Source organism: Pleurodeles waltl, chromosome 1_1 (assembly GCF_031143425.1).
Source record: "Pleurodeles waltl isolate 20211129_DDA chromosome 1_1, aPleWal1.hap1.20221129, whole genome shotgun sequence".
In the NCBI taxonomy this organism is placed as follows: Eukaryota; Metazoa; Chordata; class Amphibia; order Caudata; family Salamandridae; genus Pleurodeles; species Pleurodeles waltl.
Window position 1 is genome coordinate 749,260,536 of NC_090436.1, and position 24,305 is coordinate 749,284,840.

Below are 24,305 nucleotides of genomic sequence, written 5' to 3' on the forward strand. Positions count from 1 at the left end.
GATGGATGTCTGTCAGGGGAGTTAGTGTTAGTTGTGATGACTGGAAGAGGTAATATGTGTGGTGGAGTGAAATGTGGGGATTGTATGGTTGTGTGTAATTGGTGTGTTTGTAGATGGTGTGTTTGAAGGCAGGGTTTGGGCATTGTTATGATGACAGGTGGTCTGTGTGGAGCAAACAGTGGATAGTGTTGTTGGTTAGTATGAGCAGGGAGTGTGTATCTGGAAGGCTGAGAGAAATGTATACTGTAGTTTTGTGCTGTGTGGGTGATGGCAGGTTGTGTTAGCGGGAGTGGACAGAGTAGTGTTTGCTGTGAGAATGAAAGTATTTGACTTGTAATTGTGGAGGATATGTGTATATGTGTTGTATAAAGGGTATTGTGTTGGGTGATGGGACAATGCAATCTGTCTGTGGTCAGTTTGTGATGCATGAGTTGGATGTCTTTGTAGAATATGTGTTTGCATGTTGAGGGATGTGTAGGGGCTGAAACCATTCCTGGTCAATTGAGAATTGGGCAGCATTTCTGGCCCTAGTCTCTAGTCCCTACCTGTCCTGAACAGGCCCAAAAGGCAACTGCCCTTGTCCTCGACGCCCAGGCTGAGACGCCCTGAGTCCCAGGCTTAAATAGCCCTACTGGCCAATAAGAAGCTGGTCCTAACCCTAGCCAATCCAATTTCAAACCCTGATTCAAACTAATGGGAGACCCAGCCCTAATCACCAATCATAGCCCTATTCCTGACAACCAATCACAGCCCCAGCCCTACAAAACCAGCAACCAATCATAATCTCAGCCCTATCCACCAATCACAGCCCTAGAACCAACAGCCAATCAGATTCTCAGCCCTATCCACCAATCACAGCCCTAGAACCAACAGCCAATCAGACTCTCAGCCCTAGAACCAACAGCCAATCAGATTCTCAGCCCTAGAACCAACAGCCAATCAGATTCTCAGCCCTATTTACCAATCATAACCCCAGCCGTGGAGCCAGTACCAATGGAAAGACCATCTCCCAACAACCTATCACAACAACATATGCAATTACCAATAGGAACTTATATAAGGAGCAAGTTAACTGAAGTCCAGTCCCTGTGGCGAGGGGGAAAGGCAGCTGCTGCTCTATTCAGAATCTCCTTGGATACAGACAGGCTGAATCCACACTTCCAAGCTAGCAGAGTCTCTTTAGAAAACAAACACTGGAATACTGCTGGGCACGCACTCTGAAATCAGGCTTTTTTTAAAGGCAAAAAACAGGAGGGGGGGGGGGGGCGGACAGTTTTTAAACACTATTTAAATAATCACAGAAACAGATTAAATGAGTCTCCTAAAAACACACTCTGCAAGATGTATGTAGCCTTTTTACTTAGGAAAAATAAGGGGGGGGGGGGGGGTTTATGTGCCACAAACTAGCAAGGCAGTTCACACAGTCACAGCAAAAACAAATAAAAAAAAAACACCACTTTAAAGGAGGCCAGGCTGGCTGAAACCACAGTAAAACAGACAGGTAGCTGAAATAAACACTTTTGAACAAATAATACTATTTACCCAGAAAAATCTCAGGGCTCCTTACCTAGGTCTTTTTGCAATCCTTGAACACTGGGCTGTATCAGGACACAGGGAAGATGCTGAGGCTCACAAAATGGAGGTGGCTGTCTTGGGCTTCCCTCCACAAACTTAAGGGGCCAGAGCAGGTGTCCCAGTGTATGGTACTTGGGTGTCCAGGGCATTGGGGCACCAGATGTTCCCCATGGGCTGCAGCATGCATTGTGCCACCCATGGGAGCCCATGCAAAATGTGCCTGCAGGCCTGCCATTACAGCCTGCGTGAAAAGGGGCATGCACCCTTTCAACACAGGTCACTGTAAATCACCCCTATGCTAGGCCCTCCCAGTCCAGAAGGCAGGGTGCAGGTCCCTGTGTGTGAGGGAACCCCTGCATGAGCAGAGGTGCCCTGACGAACTCCAGCAACATTGCACTGGACTTCGTAAGTGTGGGGAAGCCATTTTACCTGTGTACTGTCCAGCTACACAACGGTAACTCCGAACCTGGGCTTGTTTGGTATCAAACATGTCAGAATCATACCCCAATACTGTTGCCAGTATTGGTTGTATGATTCCATGCAATCTGGGGGCTCCTTAGAGGACTCCCAGTATTGCACCTACCAGTGTTCTGTGGTTTTCAGGGAAGCCCATGCTGCTGACACCCCTCAGACAGGTTTCTGCCCTCCTGCTGCTTGGCCATCTCAGGCAAGGGAAGGCAGAACAAAGGATTTCCTGTGGGAGAGGGTGCCCCTCCTTGCATAGATTGGTTTGTACCAAAGTCCAGGGACCCCCGGCCCCTGCTATGGTGCGAAACTGGAACAAGGAATGGGGAGTGATCACTCCCCTGTCCATCACGACCCCAGGGGTGGTGCCCAGAGCTCGTCCAGGTGGTTGCTTGATTCTGCCATCTTGAAACCAAGATGTGCAGAGGTCATTGCATTCTTCTGAAAATTGAAAATACATGTAGAAAAACACACACAAAAAATGTTTAATGTACAATCAAGATAAAAAAGCTATCAACTTAAAGCAAGATGGTCCAGAAGCAACATGTTAAATAGATTTAGATTTTTAGCATTACATGGAAATTCAATTTCATTTATTTCCCTAAAACATCTAACTGTTTCTAGCACATTAATGCTAAAGTATTTTTGCTTTTCATGTTTTGCGAGCTTTATTTTATTTTAATGATAAAGAACCCAGAACATTTCATTTGCAGGTGAAGTTAAATTCGGCAAGAAACAATGCTTACCAATTCTGTCAGGAAGGACTTCCAATGCTGAAACTCTCTCATCCTTGTTGAGTTCTAATCCATAGACACAGTCAAATCCATCATATTTGATAAGGTAAAGAGAAGGATTAACTGGAACTTGATCCAATACCGTTCCCTTCCACTGTGTTAAAGTCCCACTACCTTCTTTCCACCCATGCTGTATTCTGCAACCTACAATGTTTCTTCGAGGCTGGGAAATAGGTTTGCTTGGTCCAACATTGTTTCGATGTTTCCTACATATGCGGCAGAGAAGAACGTACAAAAAAACAAACAAATTAAACACAGAAGACTTTAACATGTTACACTGCATAATTGGAGTTCAACTTTACTCTATAAAAGAAATGTAAAAATGTTAGGAAGATTTCAACTCACTGACTCAGCTGAAGCTCCAACTCAGTTCAAATCAAACGAATAACTAAGATTTTTTTAATTGGTGGGTAGTAATCAAGATGGCCTGAAGACACATCAGTTCTAAAAAGCTGGTGCTTCACTGCCTGAAAGGTCCTCTTTTGCCAGATTACTGTCATCCATGGAGAGTGTGCTACGTTTCAGGGGATTTCATTGTGAAGGCAACTGCGCACATGCTTTAAGTAGAAATGTTTTTGGGTTGCGGGGCTTTGCTAGTCTCTAGTAATTCTGTGTATGCATCTGTAAACCAATTTGACATTTGTCCTCCACTATAAAGTCATTCACACATGTGCGTACCTTGCATTTACACATGGTGAACAATTCACTCACTCAAGACACCTCCTTCCACCTTGTGCACAGCATTGCGCAACTAAGCATCTATCACCCTATGATGAACAGAAGAAAACAAAAGCTATATATCAGTGAAGATTCAGACATTTGTGCTGCAGGGAAACCACAACCATGCATTTAGTGAACATCATAACAAACAAGTGACACCTTTCTTCTTGTCTTCTCTGCTGCATGAGAACTGACAGCAGAGCCTCCCTGCACTAACTATTCAAGGAGTACCTCTGGTGAGATTTAATTAAACTAATAGCATTCTAATGCTTTCATTAACATGTTTCTAACCTTTGGTAATGCTTTATCTGGTAGAGACTATCTAGCAGTGAATTCCTTGCCTTAAGATATTCCCAGGCATCAGTCTGGATCTGGAATTTTTTGGGGAAAACCGGCATGTGTGCCAGTAGGTAGCTTTGTTCAGCTTCATGTGGTGTCCGCGCTGGAAGTGACGTGTGCAGTACCTTATATAGGTGCTACCCCTATGCACTGACTCCCAGTCCTTGACAATTTTTCCCTCTCCATAAGACTAGAGCTAAGCTGAAGAAGAGTGACGAGTGTGCCAAAAGTGAGGTCCAAAAGGAACTCTTCATTTGGATGAGTCAGTCTGCAGAATGGCGAGGACAGCAGGGTAGGTAAGGAATCTGCAGCTAAACAGTTTACATTAGATAGTGTTACCAAAGTCAAGTAACGTGTTCCTCTGATAGAGGCTTCTAGCAATAGATTACCTACCTTAGAATAGATACCAAAGCAATCTCTCTCCATAAAGGTGGGCCTGTGGATTATTTCAGTCTAAGAAGTCCTGAAGGACAGAACGGGCAAAGTGCACATCTCGCCAGAGCGGACTGTTGAGGTCGTAGCGTGTTGCAAGCGTGTGCAATTATCCCCATGTACTTGCCTTACAGAAGCTCAAGACTGGTACTCCTCTGGGTAATGCAGCGACTGCAGCTGTAGCTCTGGCAGAGTGAGCTCTTAGGCCCACAAGGGGCTGTTTCTTGGCCAGTGTGTAGCAGTTATTAATACAGAGGATCCAGCGAGAGATGGTTCTCTTTTCAATTGACTCCTTTCTTTGTCCCTACAAATCCAACTAAGTTTGTCCACCCGGAAATCGTTGGTACGATCAATAATGATTGATAATGCTCTTTTTAGATTCTGGTGGTTGAGTCTCTCCTCTCCTTTGGAAGAACAGGGGGTGGGGGAAGAGGCAAGGTGATATTTTGCCCAATATGAAAGACCACCTGGTAGAATGGATGTTCCAGTGCTTAGAACCAATGTGTCTGAGAACAATTAAGTGTAGGGAGGGTTAAAAGAGTGTTTGCAACTCGCTAACTGTCCTGGAAGAAGTTATCGCCACAAGGAAGAAAGTTTTAGAGTAGAGTGCTGCAGAGGGCAGCTGTGCATCAACTCAAATGGGGAACACATAAGGAAGGTACTAACTAGATTCAAGTTTCATTGGGAAATAATCAAGGCAACAGAAGGCACCAGAAGCTGTAAACCTTTAAGGAATCTAGTCACAACAGTTGACTTGAACAAGGAAGGTTGCTCCGGCAGCTGTAGAAAGGCAGATATGGGAGACAGATATCCTTTGACTGTGCCCAAAGCAAAACTGACAGAGGATCAGCCGATACAGGTGTACAGGAAGCCACTATCTTGTGTTATTGGCAGGAGTATATGCATTTAATGAAGGAATGCCTAGCTCCCAAAGTTACATCACACACTTTAGGCGGGAGATCTAACACAGTCAACTTTCGCCACTCAATTGCCATGCATGAAGGTGGAGCGGTTCAGGTGCAGTACCCTGCCTTGTTGTTGCAACAGAAGATCCTCCCAAAGGGGCAGTCTGACTGGAGGACAGCTGCTCAAGAGTTTGGGATACCATACTCTCGGTCTCCAATCTGGAGCCACTAGGTTGACTTGAGCCCAGTTGTTAATCTTCTTGAGAATTCTGGACAGGAGTGGTATTGGCAGAAAAGCTTGCAGGAGTCCTGAGCTTCACTCAAAATAAAAAGCATCTCAGAGCAAGAGCTACCTGGGAAACTTCAGTGAGAATTGCGGCAGCTGCATGTTCTCAGCAGTGGCTAATAGATCTGACCAAGTCTCTCCCAAATCTCAGAAGAGGCCTTGGACCACCTCTGGACGAAGGCACCATTCATGATCCAAGTATCGATGAGTGACTTCATGTGCTCTGATGACCAGAGAGTCTACCAGATGGTGAACCATCAGGTAAATACCCCGACGTTCCTGCCATGTCCAGAGGAGCAAGGCCTCCTGACAAAGGGTCCACAACCCAACCCAGCCCTGTTTGTTGTTGTACCACATGGCGGTTGTGCTGTCTGTGCACACCTGAACTAGCCATTTCCCGAATGAAGGAAGAAAGAAATGCTTCCAAGGCCAGTCGGATCACTCTCAGTGCCAACAGATGGATGTAAAGCTGAGAGTCCACTGGAGACCAGAGCCCTCCGATCACACGTATCCCAGATGGCTGCCCCAGCCCCGGAGTGACCACTATCAGCTCTGGGTAGGGAAGAGAGAGATAAATAGAGATGGAGAAAGGGAAAACCCTTCAGTGTTAACAGAACAAACTGCAAGCAACACAACAAACAACATTTGGAAAAGATCATTCAATATTAGAACCATCAAAGGCCTCATTAAGTACATTTGCGTGAACACCTATGTGGAACCCAAGGAGCCCAACCAAGCATATCTATGAAGGACCATTGAAAAGCCCACAGAGCTGGACTTTGAGGCCACACAAGAACAGATCCAAGATGATGCTTAGCGGCCCCAAACCCATCATAACCATTTTCATTAGTGTGACCCCGACGTACTCAAGCAAAATGGGACCACCAATCATGTCATCTTATGACATTTCTTTCCCATTTACATGGTCCACAGAAACTCTGTCAGTAGGTAAGGAGGAAGAGGGGCCAGCATTAATAACCATAAACAAAAAGATGCTTTAGCTCCGAGCTCTCCACAGATTTGGACAAAAAAAAAAGTTCGATCGTCAGGAGCTGGTCAATGACTACAGCAACCTCTCAGTGAATAGACTGTGCAGAAAAGCTGATCTACTCCAAACAAACATGACCAATTATAACAAAGGTTAATTAAGAGTCAAATGTGGGTTTCAACACTGAGTAACCAGTTCCCATCAAAAGATGATTGCATCACATAACCCAAAAACAGAGTCAGAGTTGTTGCCATATACGACATCATAAAAGCAGGCAAAAAGGAGTTTCACGGTGAAACACTGATTGCAGAAGCAGCATCAGGCTTCTTGCCAAGGGTCAAGTGGCAAAAGAGAAGAGGCTGCCGGCTAAGGCGAAAGTCGAAGGAGTAGCAGACTTTGAAATCTGAAATCACTCTGGAAGGGGCTAGAGGAGGAAGAAGCATAGTCAACAACACCTGGATGAAACCTATCACCTCAGCAAGTTAAGCCCGATGAGGCTTGGAGAGAAGGTGGAAACTTATAATGAAGTCTCAAACTAAGCTGTGTACCAACATCAGGCTCATGTTACATGCAACACCGATGTTATATGTTTGGGTGGCACCATATCTGACTCAACTGAGGTCACACATTATAAGGCACTGCGGCAAACACAGAACTATTATGCCAATTGTTGACACAGGAGAGCTAATTTAACTTTTCTAGATTCCTTGTGGCGCCCCGGAAGGGATTTATGTAGTGAAGAATCTGCAGGTAAATGTATCCATCCAATATCACCATAAGAAACTCAAGTTACCTTTGCAAGGCGGCTCGCGTATAATTTACACCAGTATTTGGGATGAACAAATACTGACTGCAGGTATAGAAATCTTTGGATGAGAAACAGATTTTCATTTTGGTATGATATAATACATCTGTGAGTTTCTTGAAAAAAAGATTTAAAATAGCTAATTAATACAATGTCACCAGTATTTGTGGAGTAAATGTTATTTTTTTATCATCACTGTAGGGCTTTCAGAATCTGTGTCTTTTCTGGATTCTTATGGGGTTTTTCAATGTCAGGAGTCATGGTTTTCTGGTGTCAATGCATTTCAGACAGGACTGACACCCAAACCAAATCTAATTTATTGTTTGAAGTCTTTAAAAACCCATCACAAGATCACCACGTAGGCAAAACATAAAAGCACGTAATAGCTTGATAAAAAATAGCACCTAGTTATTAGTGTGCACCACATGAAATTATATATATATATATATATATATATATATATATATATATATATATATAGCTTTGTTCAACTCTTCCTAAACAGTTGATGGTAAATTGACAGTCATATGAAATTGTGAGGTTACTCCATCACATAGCAATACGTTTCATCAATTTTCTATTAGGCTAAGAGTCAGGTAGATTAAATACCATAAAATTAGTACCGTCTAGACCTCTAAGAAGAGTGATCGTCTATAAGATATCATAGTACTAATTAAGTTATAAATTGTTGCCAGTGATAGGATGTTTCATTTAAATAATTGTTCACACAAACCCAGGAATGTCATGAATGTAGTTAATCGGAGGGTCAGAAGGATCAAGGCTTTTTATTATGGCCATGCTACAAATTCTGAGTAATAGAGCTTGTTTTTGTTTTTTTTAAACTTGAAGCCATGTTGCACAGCAGCTTAACTGCTGCACAACATATTAAAAGCATTGACAAAGCCAAAAAAATTCTCATAGGCGAAACCTAAGAGCTTTGTCAATGCTTGTTTATTAACTGGCTAAGGTGGTAAGCCAAGTCTCATAGCTTTCCCCTCTTTCTACTGCTGATGAAGTGTTATAGGACTCCCATCCAGAGACTGAAGCTGCCAGAGCAAACACGCCTTTATTCTATGTCTACTTCTATTGTTGAGATTTCCAGCTCACGTTCACTCGTATACATAGTCATCATGTTGGGGTGGTGTGAAATCAAGCTAAGGTGCCAGCGTGGGGAGTGAAAGGTAAATAAACAGAATAAGAGTGGCTTGATAAACTCCCACCATTGGGATTAGTTACAAACTGTCCCCAGGCTGCCCGCGGGTTGGAAAGATAATGTAAAACATGTGCAGTGTGGGGTCAGGGCTTCTCGTCCTTGATGGCTGCATGGATGTCCAAGAGTCTGCTAAGAAGCTGAAACAAATTACATCAAAGGGGCTGCAGCCTGGCGAGCAGCACCATGATCCTGCATGCCATGGTTTTCTACTACATTATGCCATACTCATCAAATGCTTGGAGCAAACCCAGCATATGAACCATGTTTACCACTCAAACTGTAAATGGGAATATGTATACATTTTATATCTGTTGCTGCTTGTACATTTAAAACCATAATGTGCAACACGTTTTAGAGAAGGACACAATCTGTAAAAACAGCAGTAAAAGGGAATAAAAATGATGGTTACTTCTGGGAGTTGTTGAAGTAAAGCACTGTGCCATGCCCTAGGACTGCAAAGTGGTGAATGTCAGCCCTCACTGTCTTTCTGATGACTGAAAGCAGCACATTTTAACACCAGGGCCTTTGGAAGGAAGCAAAGTATGATACATTTAAAGTTCCGGACAGTAAACAATTGCTTTTGGACCGCTTATCTTGAGTAGAAGCACCATGTTAGGGCTAGTAACAACAAAAAAGAGAGCCTGCAGTGGAGGGATACTGGCCACTGGAAGCAATACTTGATCCAGGCTCTAAGACATAACAGAGACTTGACTTGAAGACCAGGAAGAAGGCTTAGGCAAGGAGGAGGTGCTGAACAAGCAAGCAAGCAAACAAGAGTGACAAGGCAGCCAGCCAATGGTAAGTAAAGGTAGTAATTTTATACAAAGCATTTGCAAGTACAGTGCACTGTGCCGGCGAAACCATAAAAAAAGGAAGCCTGTCTTTCCTTCTCGGAAAGTAAACATTCAAGGCCAAAGCCAATTTGCCCTCAAAAAGACCTTGAGCAAAGTGAAATGCAAAACCACTTTAAGACTCAAAGGCAGTAGACTAATTTTCAAGGGTACTTGAACCACAGGAAACAACAACCATTGGAATGTATTCACTGATGCAATCCACATTAGCAAAAGTCAACAAAAATGTTTGCGTGTGACTGCATGTCCTGATGAGGCAGGCATTTTACCACATGCGGTACATCAAAAATATATATGCGCAAAGGTTCTTCAAAAGAAAGGAGTGGTCCCATAGCAAACTGCACCTGCCTAGCCAGATGAAGAAAAACAAAATCAATTCATAAAGAAGTAAAAAAAGAAAACGCTACAGGAAGGGATGGAGAAACAATGGAGGAGTTGGTGAGAAATGTGAGAAGAGCAAGACAGCCCCTGCTGAGTGGCACAAGTAATGGGGAGGAGAACAGGAAGCAATGGAGGAGGTTGAGGGCTTTGAAAAGTAACAAACAAGTTACTTACCTTCTGTAACGCCTTACATGGTAGAGACAGGATCTATACGCAGATTCCTTACTTTACAATTTTCTCCCAAGCGCCAGACTAGATCCGTAAACATTTTCCAAGCAGAGGGTCCATAGGGATGTCATCCACCAGATGAAACATAGACGGACTTCATTTAATCCCCTCTCGGACATCAGTATTCCACCCAAAAAACACAGAGCCACTTATAGAAACTGCCTATGGAAATAATGTGCCAATAAGAGACCTCTCCGTGTCGGTTAATTACGAACTCCCAATGAAGGCATCGCAATGCCCAGAACAGGATCTTGAGAGAAAAAGAAAAAAAAACAGCTTGCAGAGCTTCATCTGTAGGAGGAAAGTCCTGTCCTTAGAAATAAGGTCGCAGAGTGGGGAGGATAGTGGGTCAGTAAGGAATCTGCAGATAGATCCTCTCAGTCAGATAAGGCTCTACCGAAGGTAAGTAACTTGCTTATCTGATAGAGACATCCAGCCATGGAATCTTTACTTTAGTATTAGATACCAACGCATTACCATCCCTAGAGGTGGGTCTGCAGACCAATTTCAGACAAAGAAGTCCTGCAGGGACGAATAGGCAAAATGCCCATCAAAACGGACCTGACTGTCCAGACAGCAATGTTTGGTTAATGTGTGCAGAGGAGACCACGTTGCTGCCTGCCAGATATCAAGAACGCCCTAGGACACAGCCACACCTCCGCCATTCTGAGAGACCTACACTGGCTGCCTATCGACAAGAGAATCACCTTTAAGCTCCTGACCCACATCTACAAGGCCCTACACGACACTGGACTAGCCTACCTCAACCACAGACTATCCTTCTACATTCCAGCCAGACAACTCCGCTCTGCCGACAAGGCCCTCGGCAACGTCCCCCGCATACGGAAAAACACAGCCAGAGGAAGATTTTTCTCCCACATCACTGCCAAGAACTGAAACACCCTCCCCATCCACCTCAGGCAGTCCCCCACCCTGTCACAGTTCAGGAAGGACCTCAGGACCTGGCTCTTCAACTGCTCCTCAGCACCCCCACCTCCCCCAGTGCCTTAAATCCCTCACGGGTGAGTAGCCGCGCTTTACAAATCCCCGTTTGATTGACTGGAACTCTGTAAACCCTCAGGGGGATGCTTCATGACCAGTATATAGCAGATTTTAATGCAGAGCACGAATGATATTACTAAAAGTCACTGACTAGAACAAGTTGGTATAGACAAAAAGAAAAGAGACCAGCCGCTCTTAGGAATTTAGGTAAGTAAAAATATACGTCACCACCATAAAAACTGTGAAAAGGACCACAGGCAGGTAAAGACAAAGGCATTTCAAAGCATGGGAATAGAGTTACCATGAAGTGGGACAAAAATGTGGCAGAAGATAACAGACGAGAAAAAGCTGCCAGAGATAATGTTACCAGCTCTGGGACCATCTGTAATGTAAAATACACATAAGAAAAATAACTGCCTGTCTACCGACAAAAGGATTTTTTTTTATATATTATATATAGACGTATCTGCCATAGATAGAACCACTAATATAAGAGGATGGAAAGTGTGGAAGACATCACACACCCCAGTAAAGTAAAGGCTGATGAAGCATTTAAACCAATGCCAACTGACTGTGTAGTCCACAATCAGGTTGCTGGTATCAAAAGCTTAAAAGACAACAGCAGGTGAGGAAAAAACCTGGCTGAAGTACGGAACCAAAAGGTAAAAAAACATTCATCTAGGGACAAAACCCCACAAGTGGAAGTCCACAAACTGAAAACAACTTAGTAAAAGCTGGGAAAAAAAACGAAAGACGTTTCCATGTATAGAACAGCAACAATTGAATATAGGAAAGGATGTTCCTACAGGAAATAACAGACGGAAGGTACAAGACAAGCATGTCTACCGCCTTTATTATACTAATGTATAAAAGCATCTTCCGAAAGAAGATACACAGCAGGAGGGCAACAATCCCTTATGAAGGAACAATAACGCAGAAACAATATACCTACCCCTGGAGGGCTAGAAATATTATGACACCCTCTAGAATACAGCTAAATGAACCAACCAGGGAGCCGGGGTCCGAAGTGAGTAACCAATCCCTATTACAAACTAAGCCCAGGAAAGATGGAACCATAATGTTCAAAGAACATGCGTAAACTCCCGGATATCCACCGTAAGATGAAAGATAGCTATCAACACAGAAGATGGCTACATGGCAGTGCCTAAAAAATACATATATAGATATCTTGAGGCCCTGAGTGGTGTGTGACCTCTTACATAAGAGGTGCCTGTAGCAGCAAATGTACAGGGCCTTGCCTCTAAGCGTTAAGCAAGTACAACACATCTCCTTATCTCCTTGCGGTGAAGAGTCAGTGTAAAGACCACAAAACCTGTGGCTCAAGAGAGGAGTGCTGTGAGCATGACCTGCCCAGACTAGGAATGTAGGCAAGCTGCCTCAAATAAAGAAGACCAGCAGGGTGCAAGGATGAATGGAAAATCGCATTCTATAGAGAACACAAGAAGAAACATGAACCTGTGTACTACCAGTGCAGTAGAGACCAGTGGCAAGAGCCCATGCTGCTGAGGTATAGCGAGAGAAACTTGCAAAAGGAGTGCAAGGACGCACAGATGTGAAATGGCATGACACTTGCGCCACTGCTATGCATGAGAAATTTAGATCTGTCTCTGAAGAAGTAGAACAACCCTAGAAAGAGATGCATAAGTAATGCTCCAAGGACTGAAGCGAAGAGTAATCAGGCTCTTGTGCAAAGCATGGAGCCATGTACAAGGGCTACCAGGGAGTTATAATTATAAGCTCCCCATATGGGAAATAAAAAGTACTTAGTAATGCCTATAAGGCATCAGGAGTTAAACTCACTTAGGGCCACAAAGAAAATACCTCCCAGATAGTGGAAGCAAACAGTTGTCATCAACAGGCCGAAAGAAATAATACCTACAAAAGGCAGGAACACCGCACTGGGTGCCGCCAGGAGGTGGAAAGGGGATGAAGCGAAAAAAGGAGTACAGGAACAGAATATTTGAGAGTCTTTTCCATCCCAACTACTTAAAGCATTGCAATGCAGAATCGGCATGTGTGCTGAACATGCGGGCGCCATCAAAGGGCATGTCCTCCAGGGTGGATCGGACAGCCTCCGAAGAGCTAGAGTAGCGTAGCCAGGCATGACGGTGCAGTGCTATAGAATGAGCCATGGCTCAGCCTACTGAGTCCGTGTTATCCATACCACATTTTGTTGCACACTTAGCTCCATCTCCCCCATCCTGGAGTACCTGGGAGAGTTCATTCCGTGTCTTCTCCTGGAAGCAAAGGCAGCAGGCATGCCACGAATCCCACAATGGATGGAAAAAGCAGGCCAGAACACATGCAGTGTTTACTGACCGCAGGGCTGAGGTGAAAATGTTTCTTCCACAAGTTTCCAGCCATGGGGACTTCCTGTCCAGAGGAGCGTCAGGGAGGACGCCAGAGTCAGAAGTCTGTAGTGGCCTGCACTACAAAACTTCCCTGAGTTGAGGGCCGGAAGAGCAAGCTGGGTCCCCGGGGGCAGGTCGGTGTCTATGGGCTATGGACTGGCCCACAGAGCCCCCATAGCAGGGTGAGCCCAGGCCCCTAATAAAAGATCATATAGTGCTTCACTATAGGGAAGCACAGGCTCTAATCCGGTTTGGCCCTGGTGAAGCACTGTTATCAAGAGGTCAGTGGTCACCTCTACAGAGAGAAGCTTCAAATCTAGGACACCAGCTGCCCTCTTCAGCATATCAGCGAAGGAGGAGTTCTCCTTGTTAGCACAGCGGGGAGGGGATGATTGGGGGAAGGCAGAAGGTGCAAAGAAAGTCAGAGAGGGTGTCAGAGGGTGATAGGAGTCGATGGGCACCGCTGACGTCGACTAATCAAACTCCAGCGTCCCAGGTGGGATCCCGAAGGGTTGTACACCAGATCGGAGGGCAAACCCGCCTGCGTGGAGTCAGGTAAGATACATCTCACCTTGGTGGGGCTCGTAGGCGCACCAGAGGAAGGTAGGGGCCCAAAGATGGCATGGACAGAATTATAATAATCCTGCATCTGACAGAGTCGCTGCGACTCCAAGAAACGCAGGGAGATGCAGGGCGCACTTGAGCACAGACTCCTCAGCTGGAGGCTGGGAGAAGGTGTCAAAAACTCAGGACTTACGTGATGTCAGTAGATGCAGTGACCTTGACTGCCTGCGTTTCGGTGTCTTATCCTTTAACACTGAGGGCGATGTATACTCACGGGAATGCCTCCTGGATCAGTCTCCTGATTGCTCTTGGGACCTTGAACAAGATCAACGACGACCTAGGGCCGAGCCAGTCACGCCCCAGGATCTTCTAGTGCCATTCCTGCAACACTTTCAGGCGAAGGCATGAGTCACAATCCTCAGAGTTGTGGTGTTCCCCGAAACACCAAATACAACCAGTATGACGGTTTGTGGCAGACATCTGCCTGGCACAGGACCCACAAGGTTTGAACCCCGAAGACATGTGAAAAAAAAATCACACTGTTCTTTCAACATAAAAATGTTGACCTATTTCGAAATCAGCCCAAGGAACAACTTCCAGATCTGCATTTGAAGCGCAAAAAAGAAGAAAGAAGTCCGCGTGTCGGAGAGGGGTTTTTATGGACTATGCCAACGTCACATCCAGTGGCTGGCGTCCCTTCTGAGTCGCATGACACCCTCTTCTGACGTCCAGAGGTGCTACTGGGAATAAATTTCCAGATCTGGTCTGGCACCTGGGAGAGAATTCTTAAGTAAGGAATCCGCAGCTAGATGTCTCTATCAGATAGAACAATAATATGGAGTGTAGTGAAGGGAGAAACAGGATGAGTTGTGGGAAGTGGAGAGCAACACAGGGTGAGTGTGGGAATTTGATCAGGCTGTCGTACATGAGAGAGCAAGAAACTACAAGCACTGTAATGGAGTGCTGAAAGAAAAAGAAATAAAGTAGTACTCTGAAATCAAGCAGTAAAAGAATACCAGTCATCCAATCAAAAGAATGATAAAGACAATATGCCACGGGGAAGGGTAAATACAACAACAAAAAGGAAAGCCATTAAATAAAATGCAAGCAATAGTAAGCAATGGGCTGACCTAACACCGGTTATATGTATTGGTGTAGTGCAGATCTGTGACAAAAGACCACATAAGTGTCTGTAGGCGAGACCTAAAAATATGAACTGTTAACTACCACTACCAGGCACAACTGAACGGTGGATTCCTCTGGCTGCCCAAACAGAAATGTATTCCCAATGTAAGTTTAGATGTACTTTGCTTTCTTTGTTTTTCTTTTACCTTTTTGTTTTTTTAAAAAGACCAAATTGCAATAGTGTTTTAATGTTTCAGTTACAAATTGGGCTAAGATAGATGCATGTTATTGAAACTATAGTGCTACCATCTGAAACAACCTCAAGAGCCTCCACCTTTAGAAAGTGCTGCTACACTTATCAATATAAATGAGGTTCCAAAGGAAGAGACCATTTACTGACAAGTAGACAAACTGCAGGATGATTCACGTTAGTCTTGGGAAGCCCTTCTGAAGAGGAAGAAACAAAGCTAAAGGAGCCCTATAAATCATACCCACAACAGATTACGACAGATTATGATGTCTATCGCTATTTCCATGATCAAGTGATAAACATGATTTCGAATGAGATTGCAAAAGCAGGACACATTCTGTTAGCTGAAGACAGAGGGTGCCAAATGGTAAATTTTGCTTTGGCTATGCTGTACTCCTGCGTTTCAAGTTCGCTGGAACTTGAAACATGATGTAGCAAGGTTTCTCTTAGTCCAGCAAGAAAACGAGTCAACTGCTTTTAAATAGTGAACATGTTTCCCCAATCATGCAACTTACAAACCGTTCAATGCTTGACGTGGGGTACCCTTTTGGTGGAAAAAGTGAGATGTGGGACTGGATCCCAATTACCTCTACCTTATAGTTAGATTTCCATTAATTGTCAAGACAAATACATTAATCTACATTATGCAGTGGCTCACTGAGCCTTATGGCTAGGAGGAAAAATCGAAGCAATTGACTCCACCTTTAACATCGTATGAAATACAGTAATGAATGGTTTCTCAAGATTTGATTGTTGACAATCAAAGGACAGATACTACTAACATGTCACTTGTGCAATACAAGTAAATCTATGTGCCCGAATCTGCAGCTGCCAAGGTACAGTAACTGATACACTATCCTGTTAAATCACCCTACATAAGAGTGTGGGCATATACCATCATCATTGGTGGATTTCAAAAGGTCATCAAATAAAATGACATAATACTGTAAATTACACAATATATTGTTCTGTTGGGAGTTATCAGTAGAGAAGCTGAAAATGGGCCATAACCTGTCTACTTGTATTAATGTATAACTTCAAAGGCATTGTTGAATGTAAATTTAACAAAAATCTTACTCCATAACGGCTTCACAATCAAATAGGACATTTAAGTTGAACAAAAACCTTTTTCTCACAATCTTCTCTTTAAAAAAAATTAATAGATTGTTTTTGCATCGGAGCGATAAGGTGAATTATTTCAGTACGAACTGAAGGATAGTGGATAGTCAGCAAAAAAAAAAAAAGATATTACAAGTCATGCTTCACTTGTTGGTACTCAATATTATACATTTCCAGATAAATTAAAAACCCTTTCAGAGACAATAAGCAGGGAAAATGTTATAGTACTCTGTCTTCTAACATGTATGTTGAAAACTATGGAGCCAATAACAAAAGGGAGCTCGGGGAACTTCACTCCAGTTAGTTGTAGATAGGTGACAGATGTAGTGGGAAGAAGGCAAAGAAAGCTGCAAATTATCATCAAGTGTGATGTTGCCCTCTGAGACCTCCTGACCAATGGGCAGTTCTGGTGGCACGTACAAAAGGAACTTTCATCTGGCAAAACATGAGAGAATTAAGTCATTGCCTACACACGAAACTCCCAAGTCAGACCGGGAAAATTCTGAGCACCCAGAATGAAACTCTCGAATACAACCAAAACTCTCAACTGCCTCAAGAATCTCTGAGATGTAGTAGCAGAGGCTGGCTCAAAGACAAAAGTGTGCTCCTTGGCAATGGCTGTGCTGTAGCGTGACCAATTGGCTATATTAGTCCCCAGGTGAGTAGATATTGGGTCTCTTTACAAAAACACTACCTAGTGTGGAGCCTCCATTGTTTATTTATTACACAATAAGTGAAAATCATTTGCTGTACTTGGTGTCTCAATATGTAAACCAAGAGTGAGCATAAAGTGACCCGGGTGTTATGGATGGGTCTACCATTTACTGAACAAAATATGAACGTCCATGCCCACACTAGATGGTCAATTCACATATAACCGCCATTCTGGTGTAGTGAGCTTCCTTTAATGACTATGCGTATGCACAGGAGAGTTGCAGGTCTTGAGTGAGGGCCTCAAAGTAAAAGCTGGAGAAGCAACAAGACAAGAGACACTTTTAAAATCCTTCCAGAAGGCAACGTGACCTAATGATGAGCAGGCCCATTCCCATCCCACACAATGTTACAACACTAAGGAGTGCTTGAATTTGGAACATCACTTACAACTCAGAAGGCGGAGCTGGCAGTCTCCTATAATCTATCAGGAGCACCTGAGTGGATATGGAGTGGGATACAGAAACATTTGTTGAGCTTAAGGGCACAACTCACGCTCTTGATACCTCAACAGACTGTACAATGACCCTTTAGGTGAGAGGCAACTCAATGGTGGTCAGAGCGCTGTTGCAGATTTTTGGGGCCAGCAGTTCATATTTATACTTGCAATCTAGGTCTTGATAGTGTAAAGGTGTTGCTAATGTAGAGTAACTATTCTTTCTGTGACCCCAATTTGTTTCCAGTATTCAAGGCTTTGAGACCAGGTATGTATTTCTGGGGAAAACAGACAGGAGTGACAAAAGCCACAACACACCACACCACACTCCTTTTGCAGGAACTGACAGAACTGAATTTAAATTCCATGAACGTGAGCACCAGCGGACCACAAAATGGCTTGTCTTGTTGGGGGACCTAAAATATGATGGTGGAGGAATTATTAATCGCAGAGACTCGTTCAGGGGAGGGGGAGGATGCTTCCTGACATCGTTGTTATGCAAACTATAAACCATGGATTTAAAAATATTAAAAAAGACATTGTATAAGATGTATAATATCTTAAAACACGCAATGTACGGTGTACAGATGTAGAATATCTTAAATCATGCAATGTAGTGCACACCATTCATGTTCCCAGGGTACATTAGTTAAACCTGAAGTGAAGTGAATGGCACCGGCAGCTAAGCACGCAGCAGTGGTGGTAAAGGGCTGTCACTCTAGTTTTGCAGAGTCTCTTATCCAAAGAGAAAGACATATGAATAGGCGCGAGTCCTAGATCTCAACATGCAAGTCCCTCATGACGCTCAATAAAGTGAAAACATGGCCTAAGTGGCTGCTGATGTTGATCAGAGGAGCCATAGTTTAGCAATACATGCTGGAACAATCATTTTTATTGTGGCTCGAATAACAACTTGCATGTGATTGGTCAGTTTGTAATGACAGTCAACAAAAGAAAGCTGAAACACAAACTTGTTAAAAAGAATACCAATGTCCCAAATTTAAAAAAAGGGGGATCAGTCAGGGCAGCAGGAGCCCATCTTCCTAGATCAGTCATAGCAGGGCTGACACGGAGTTGAGGGGGGTTTTGGTGGCTTATTAATGTAGTCCAGAAAAATATGAATATGGTCAAACATCAAATAAAGTGTTTAGCTCTGGATGTGAAAGCCCATTAGCAGTCATTGGGGTAATAAAAAGAAAGAAGGAAGCTTCTTCTTAGAGTTTTATGTTTTTTAATAAAACATTCAGCTAAGGGGCACTTGCTCGGAGTAAAAGACCTGGGATCATTCAAAAGTATTGGCACAACATACAAAAACCTTAGTGAGTCACATAAATCTGTTCAAAGACGAGATTTAAATTTGCTCTGCAAAATGAAGATTTTACCCTTTTTAAAGTCTTCTCCAGCACAAGAATTGGTTAAATGGCCAAGTTAAAGGACAAAGACAATGGCTCTTATTTAATCACAGACAGGCAACGCAATGAGCCAACAGCATTGCTGTAATCGGAAAGTGTGTTATTACTGATGTGTTTTGTGCGCAAGTAATTACTATTAGCCGAATAGTGGTCCATTACGTCATTTAATGCAGAATTTCCTCTAAACAAGTGTCTACTGTCTTTACAACTCTAAAAGAGGTTAAGTTGAGTTAGCAGAAAAGACCATTAAATTCCACAATATTCGTTTTTTAGCCAAGGCTTAATGACACAAGGCACACCACGTGATTTTGTATGCCCAGTGTTCATTACCAGCAGATGTGAGTTATGTCAATTAACGTGTTTACATACAAATACTGAAATGCATGCAATGGACACTACAAAACTGTAACATTAGCTAGTGTCCTGCTTTAAGCACACAACTTGCCCTTTTAGTTGAGCCTATTCTCCAGCCATCTCGAGCCTGGAATGATAGACGCCTATCCTGTCAACCTTACATTTCAGCCCAAACAGCATGCTTCGTTTTTGTTTGCCAACTCCATAACACCCCAAATCCCCTGTTCATCCACTAGTTTTATACAAATGGCACAGTGCCCCTTTTGTTAATACTTCAGACCTAAAAAGATGCCTCTTGACCAGTATAAAGAACAACATGCATACTATTGCAATGAAAAAATGTAACAATTTTTCCAATCTTCTATGATCACCCACTGCTGATATGTTACATTACATGGTAACTGAGGATACTTTTCCGATTTACATAAACAAAACTCAATAAAAAACATATTACAAAACATTAGTTAGCGTCCTGGACTGCGGAAACATGTATTCAGAAGCCCTATATGGTTCCCACCTAACCAAGTATACAAGGCATTGCAATAATTCTCAAAAATAATCTTTAATTAGAAAGACAGAGTATGAAAATGAGGAACTTCCTGGTAATAATAGAGGCAACAGTCACAATCTTTAGCACTAATTTCAGTCGACCTTTCATTGGCCACACATAAGAAGACAAACTGTTTCAGTGAAAGCTTACTTGTGAGTTGTTTTTTTCTTCATCATGCTGGCAGAAACACTCCCTGTATTCCCTGCAACACAGCATACAAAAAAGAGGAAGTGACAAGTGATGAATAAATGATAAAAATCCTCAAAATAATAAATGGTCCACTGCTTGACCAACACCACAAAGTATTACCTAATCTCAAAGTAGTACACCAGTCTGTTAAGAAACAAGTAACCCATTTTAGTAACATGGACCAAGCGGCTTGCTAACTTCACAAAACATAATATGAGGTAAGAAGTTGTGAAAGGCAAGCATTTCTTACTGAGCACAGAACCAGATTTTTTATTCAAATGCTGGCGGTACTAATATTTACTGTCTACCAATATAGCTCCACACAGACTCCTACTTTTACCAATATATACATGCAGGCACAAGCCACTCATTCATTTCGCTGTTTTCATACACACTGATAACTAACAAAACGCCTGAGGACAAGAAGGCTGTCACTACGAGAGAACAGCGTATTTTTGACCTAGTACAAAGGCTGATGAATGGCAAATAGAGCTGTACAACTTGCTGCTGTGGGCTAGAATGTTTTGTAAAGGCCTTAAATTAATAGCTTTTTACCAGTAGGTGTAGTTTTTCAGCTTGAAGAATTTTCTGGATTCACATGTTGTGCATTATTCGGCCATCTAGTAGTTGGGTCCGGAATTTATTAACTTTCTTTGTCTTCTTTAGACCTTTATTTTTAGTTTGAGCATGCAAGCGCTCTGACGTGTTGTAATGTATCTGTGGGCTTTTAAGCACGCCCTCTGAGTACCCCCTCACTATCACTGGTTCATGGGCTTGCCTTTCAAAAATCCTTTGTTATTATTGGTAAATGCCTTAGTCCCTCCATGGGGCAGTTTTCTTACCGCATTGGCCATCGACCCTTGTTACACAGACAATTACACGTTTGCTGATATGTTTGACTGCGAGCAAACTTTCCTCTTGTGTCTCTCCTTTGCGCTCATGGTGACCGTGGCACTTTGAATAGGCTTGTTGGTGGGGAGTTTTTCAGAGGTGAAACCTTGCTTTGTCTGAAGCTACAAACATCTAAGCACTACTCCTGTTGCTGAGGAGCATTCATTGCTCAACGAAAATGCACTAAACTCTTGGGGAGGGCGAAAGGGGCTAATATCTTAAGAGCACTCCATGACATATCCTTATCCAGTGCACTTTTTCGGACTTTTGCTGAATTCACCCTAACTCAATGCTTCATTTGAGCCGGTGGAGTCTGCCAGCACTTATTTTTGGGAAGCAGCACATGCTTTTCCTTATCAAACATTGACAGAGAGCAAGGGATGGAGAACAAACTAATGGAAAAGAAGCGGGAAGAGAAAGACCAGAAATCTGTCACATCAGGAGAAAGCAGGGGTGATATAAAAAGACATGGCGTGTTTGACAGCAGATTAAAAAGGCATGTGGTGCATTCAGAACCACAAAGCCTTGGTATTCACGTGCTGACATTTCCTAGGTCCGCCCATGGGCTTTTGAGCAGAGGCTTGGGCCGCTGTATTGTTTCACAAATCAATCACTGCCCCAACTACCGGAGCAAACTTCAGATTTGGTAGATATTCAACTGAATTGGAGACATTCAGATTGGACTGCCTATTTTTCCGATACAGCGTCTTCCATGATTCTGTTGTAATGGGCGCTATAGAGAGCAAAAAGTTAAGTAATCGGTAGAGATGTCATTTACCGTGCTGTGATAAAAAAAGAAATTCAAATCTGATGTCGCGGGTGAAACATATCAGGAAATAAAAGATTTTAAAAAAAAAAACATTAATAGATGACTATACTATTAGGTGTATGTTTCTTAGTGGTGATTTGTCTTTGCTTTCTTACTGCTCTGAGGTTAACAAATAAAAGCATATTAGCTTTAACATATGTTGTGTCCTGTCACCAGGTTGAGCATTGTAAATGATGCCTCCTCAATACACGTTATGCATGTATATCACTATGAGGGATGTAAATGTGCTGACAAGTTTGTGTAAATACTAATACAGAGAACTGCATATAACCTTATGGTCACCAATTTGATTCCCAAGGGGCAGCGGAGGGCTCAATGTTCCTTCTCTCTTATGTTCACAAAAGGAGTACCACACAGTTGGGTAATAAACACAAGTTCGTAAATATTCATTTAACAAAATGTAAATTGCACTTTTTTCAGTAAATTGTTCTGACTTCTACATCTCAATATAAATAAGGAATTAAAGAAACATGGAACCGCTGAACAGCTGTTCTCGTTGTTTAAGATGTTAGCTCCTGGTTTTGAACGTTTTATATTAAAGGATAAAAAAAGCTACTTGGCTTTGATCTCAGGGACATGACCTTGGTCCTTGGGACCTGTGATAAAGTCCCTGGGAGCCAGCACTAGCCAATGGGACTCTGCTCTTTCCTCTTTCCCAAGTAGGGCTTGGGCTCTGGCCTCTTGGGATTATATGCCTTTGGGGCTCTATATGCACATATGTAACCAGACTATAGGACATGCTCTAGGCCCAACTCCACTTGAACCTGCTCTGGGACCCCGACCATTGCACCTATCCCGTCATCCTCCTTGCCTTGTGGGACATGCACTTTGAATTAAACCCATTTAGACATGCACCTTAGCTGCCTGAGACATTACTGAACTCCTCTTTCACGTGTCATGAGCCCACCAGGCATGTTTCCTGGCCTCAGCCCACAGGTCATGGGCTATGATTCATTGTGGCCTGCAACCCTGTGGCAAGTGCTCTGACTCCGAGATACACCATACAGCTCTTGCATCTTTAACACTTGGGGAAAGCATTTGGATCCTTACAATAAGCACCAGGAAATCTCAGACCTCCACCTTGCCTGGAGTAAGCACCTTTGTAGCTTCAGGGTATGCCCAGTACCGAGAACGTGCTGTGCGAATGACTCATGAGATTAAAAAGATTTTGTATATATAGTGCTTAATGCCAATGTCTTGCCATTGCTGCGTCTGACTTCACAATCATGCACAGATAGCTGCAAAGAACTAAACTCACTGAGATGAATTTCTTGCGGTGGGCTCGCTCAACACTGCTTATGACGTGCCCAATGTATCCTGATCCCACCCCAACAGGCCATGCTCTCTGACCCCAGGGTCAGCCACATCCATCTCCTAGAGACACACAATGGCCTTTGGGCATGGCCTTACCACTAGGATAGGCATCTTGATCTCTGGGACGTTCATCCTGAATCCAACAATGTGCTATCTCCTTTAAGTCTTGTGGATAATATTTATAAAAACTTGCTATTTAGTAGAGCGCACAAGCACTTTGGCCTGTTGTAAAAATAGTGGGCTTTTAACCACACACGCTCATCACTTTCACTCGTTCGTGGGCTTGCCTTTCAAAAATCCTTTGTCATTGGTAAATGCTTTACATTTGTCCCTCCTTGGGGTGGTTTTGTTACCGCCTTGCAGACAGCCCCCGTTTCACTGCAAATTACACAATTCCAGATACATTTGACTGTGAGCAAACTTCTTTTTGTGTCTCTCCTTAGCGCTCATGCTCATAGTGGCCAATGGCGCTTTGAATCGGCTTATGTAAAACTGTTTTACTTTTCGTTTTCAATTTAAGTGGCAAGTAAAGTCCAGTTAGGAATCTACAACCCGAATAGCTCTAACTCGAGCAAACGAGAGACCCATTGCATTGCAAATGCTTGTTTGTTTTTGTTGATGATGTTGAGGGACAATCGATCTACCTATTTAGTGCTTCCTATGACGCTGTTTCTCCTCCTCTGGAAGGTCCCACCTTTTATTGCCATCTTCAGATTATTACTTTATTTTCTTGTCCATCTCCTTGGTGGATATGGGTGGGTTGCTTGTGACTCCAAAAAATTCTTCAAGCTGTAAAACTACACCTACAGGTAAGAAACTACTCGCTTTGCAGCATGAATCGTTTCTGGATTCACGTGCTGAGCATAGATTACGTAGTGGTATGTTCAACTTGCAGTGGATGGGTTGAAGATGGACTTTTATTTGTAAACAGATGTTTTAGTACTTTTTGACCCACCTGGGCTTCTTTGCTCATTAGAACTTCTGGGCAGCAGTGTTTTGTGAAAATGTGAGTGGATGACCACGTGGCTGCCATACAAATAACCTGTGATGTTGTGTTTGCTAAAAAGGCACTGGTTGCTCCCTTCCTTGTCAAGTGTGCCTTTGGGTTTGAGCTCAATTTTTACCTCGCATTTGTGTGGAATATTTGAATAGTTTCAGAGATCCATCTGGAGACTATACCTTTAGCTACTGGTTTTCCTATGTTG

At 43.1% G+C, this 24,305-nt stretch overlaps 1 protein-coding gene across 4 annotated transcripts in view; it reads right to left on the reverse strand.

The window, feature by feature from the left end:
• SPIN1 (spindlin 1) overlaps nt 1-24,305 on the reverse strand; it is a 165,717-nt gene that overhangs the window by 54,107 nt on the left and 87,305 nt on the right. For all 4 annotated transcript variants that reach the window (XM_069227582.1, XM_069227598.1, XM_069227604.1 and 1 more), the window contains exons 3-4: nt 20,028-20,079; nt 2,787-3,040 (exon numbers count right to left, since the gene is read on the reverse strand). In XM_069227582.1, the coding sequence (XP_069083683.1) occupies nt 2,787-3,040; nt 20,028-20,079 (306 nt within the window). The remainder of the gene's footprint in view (nt 1-2,786; nt 3,041-20,027; nt 20,080-24,305) is intronic.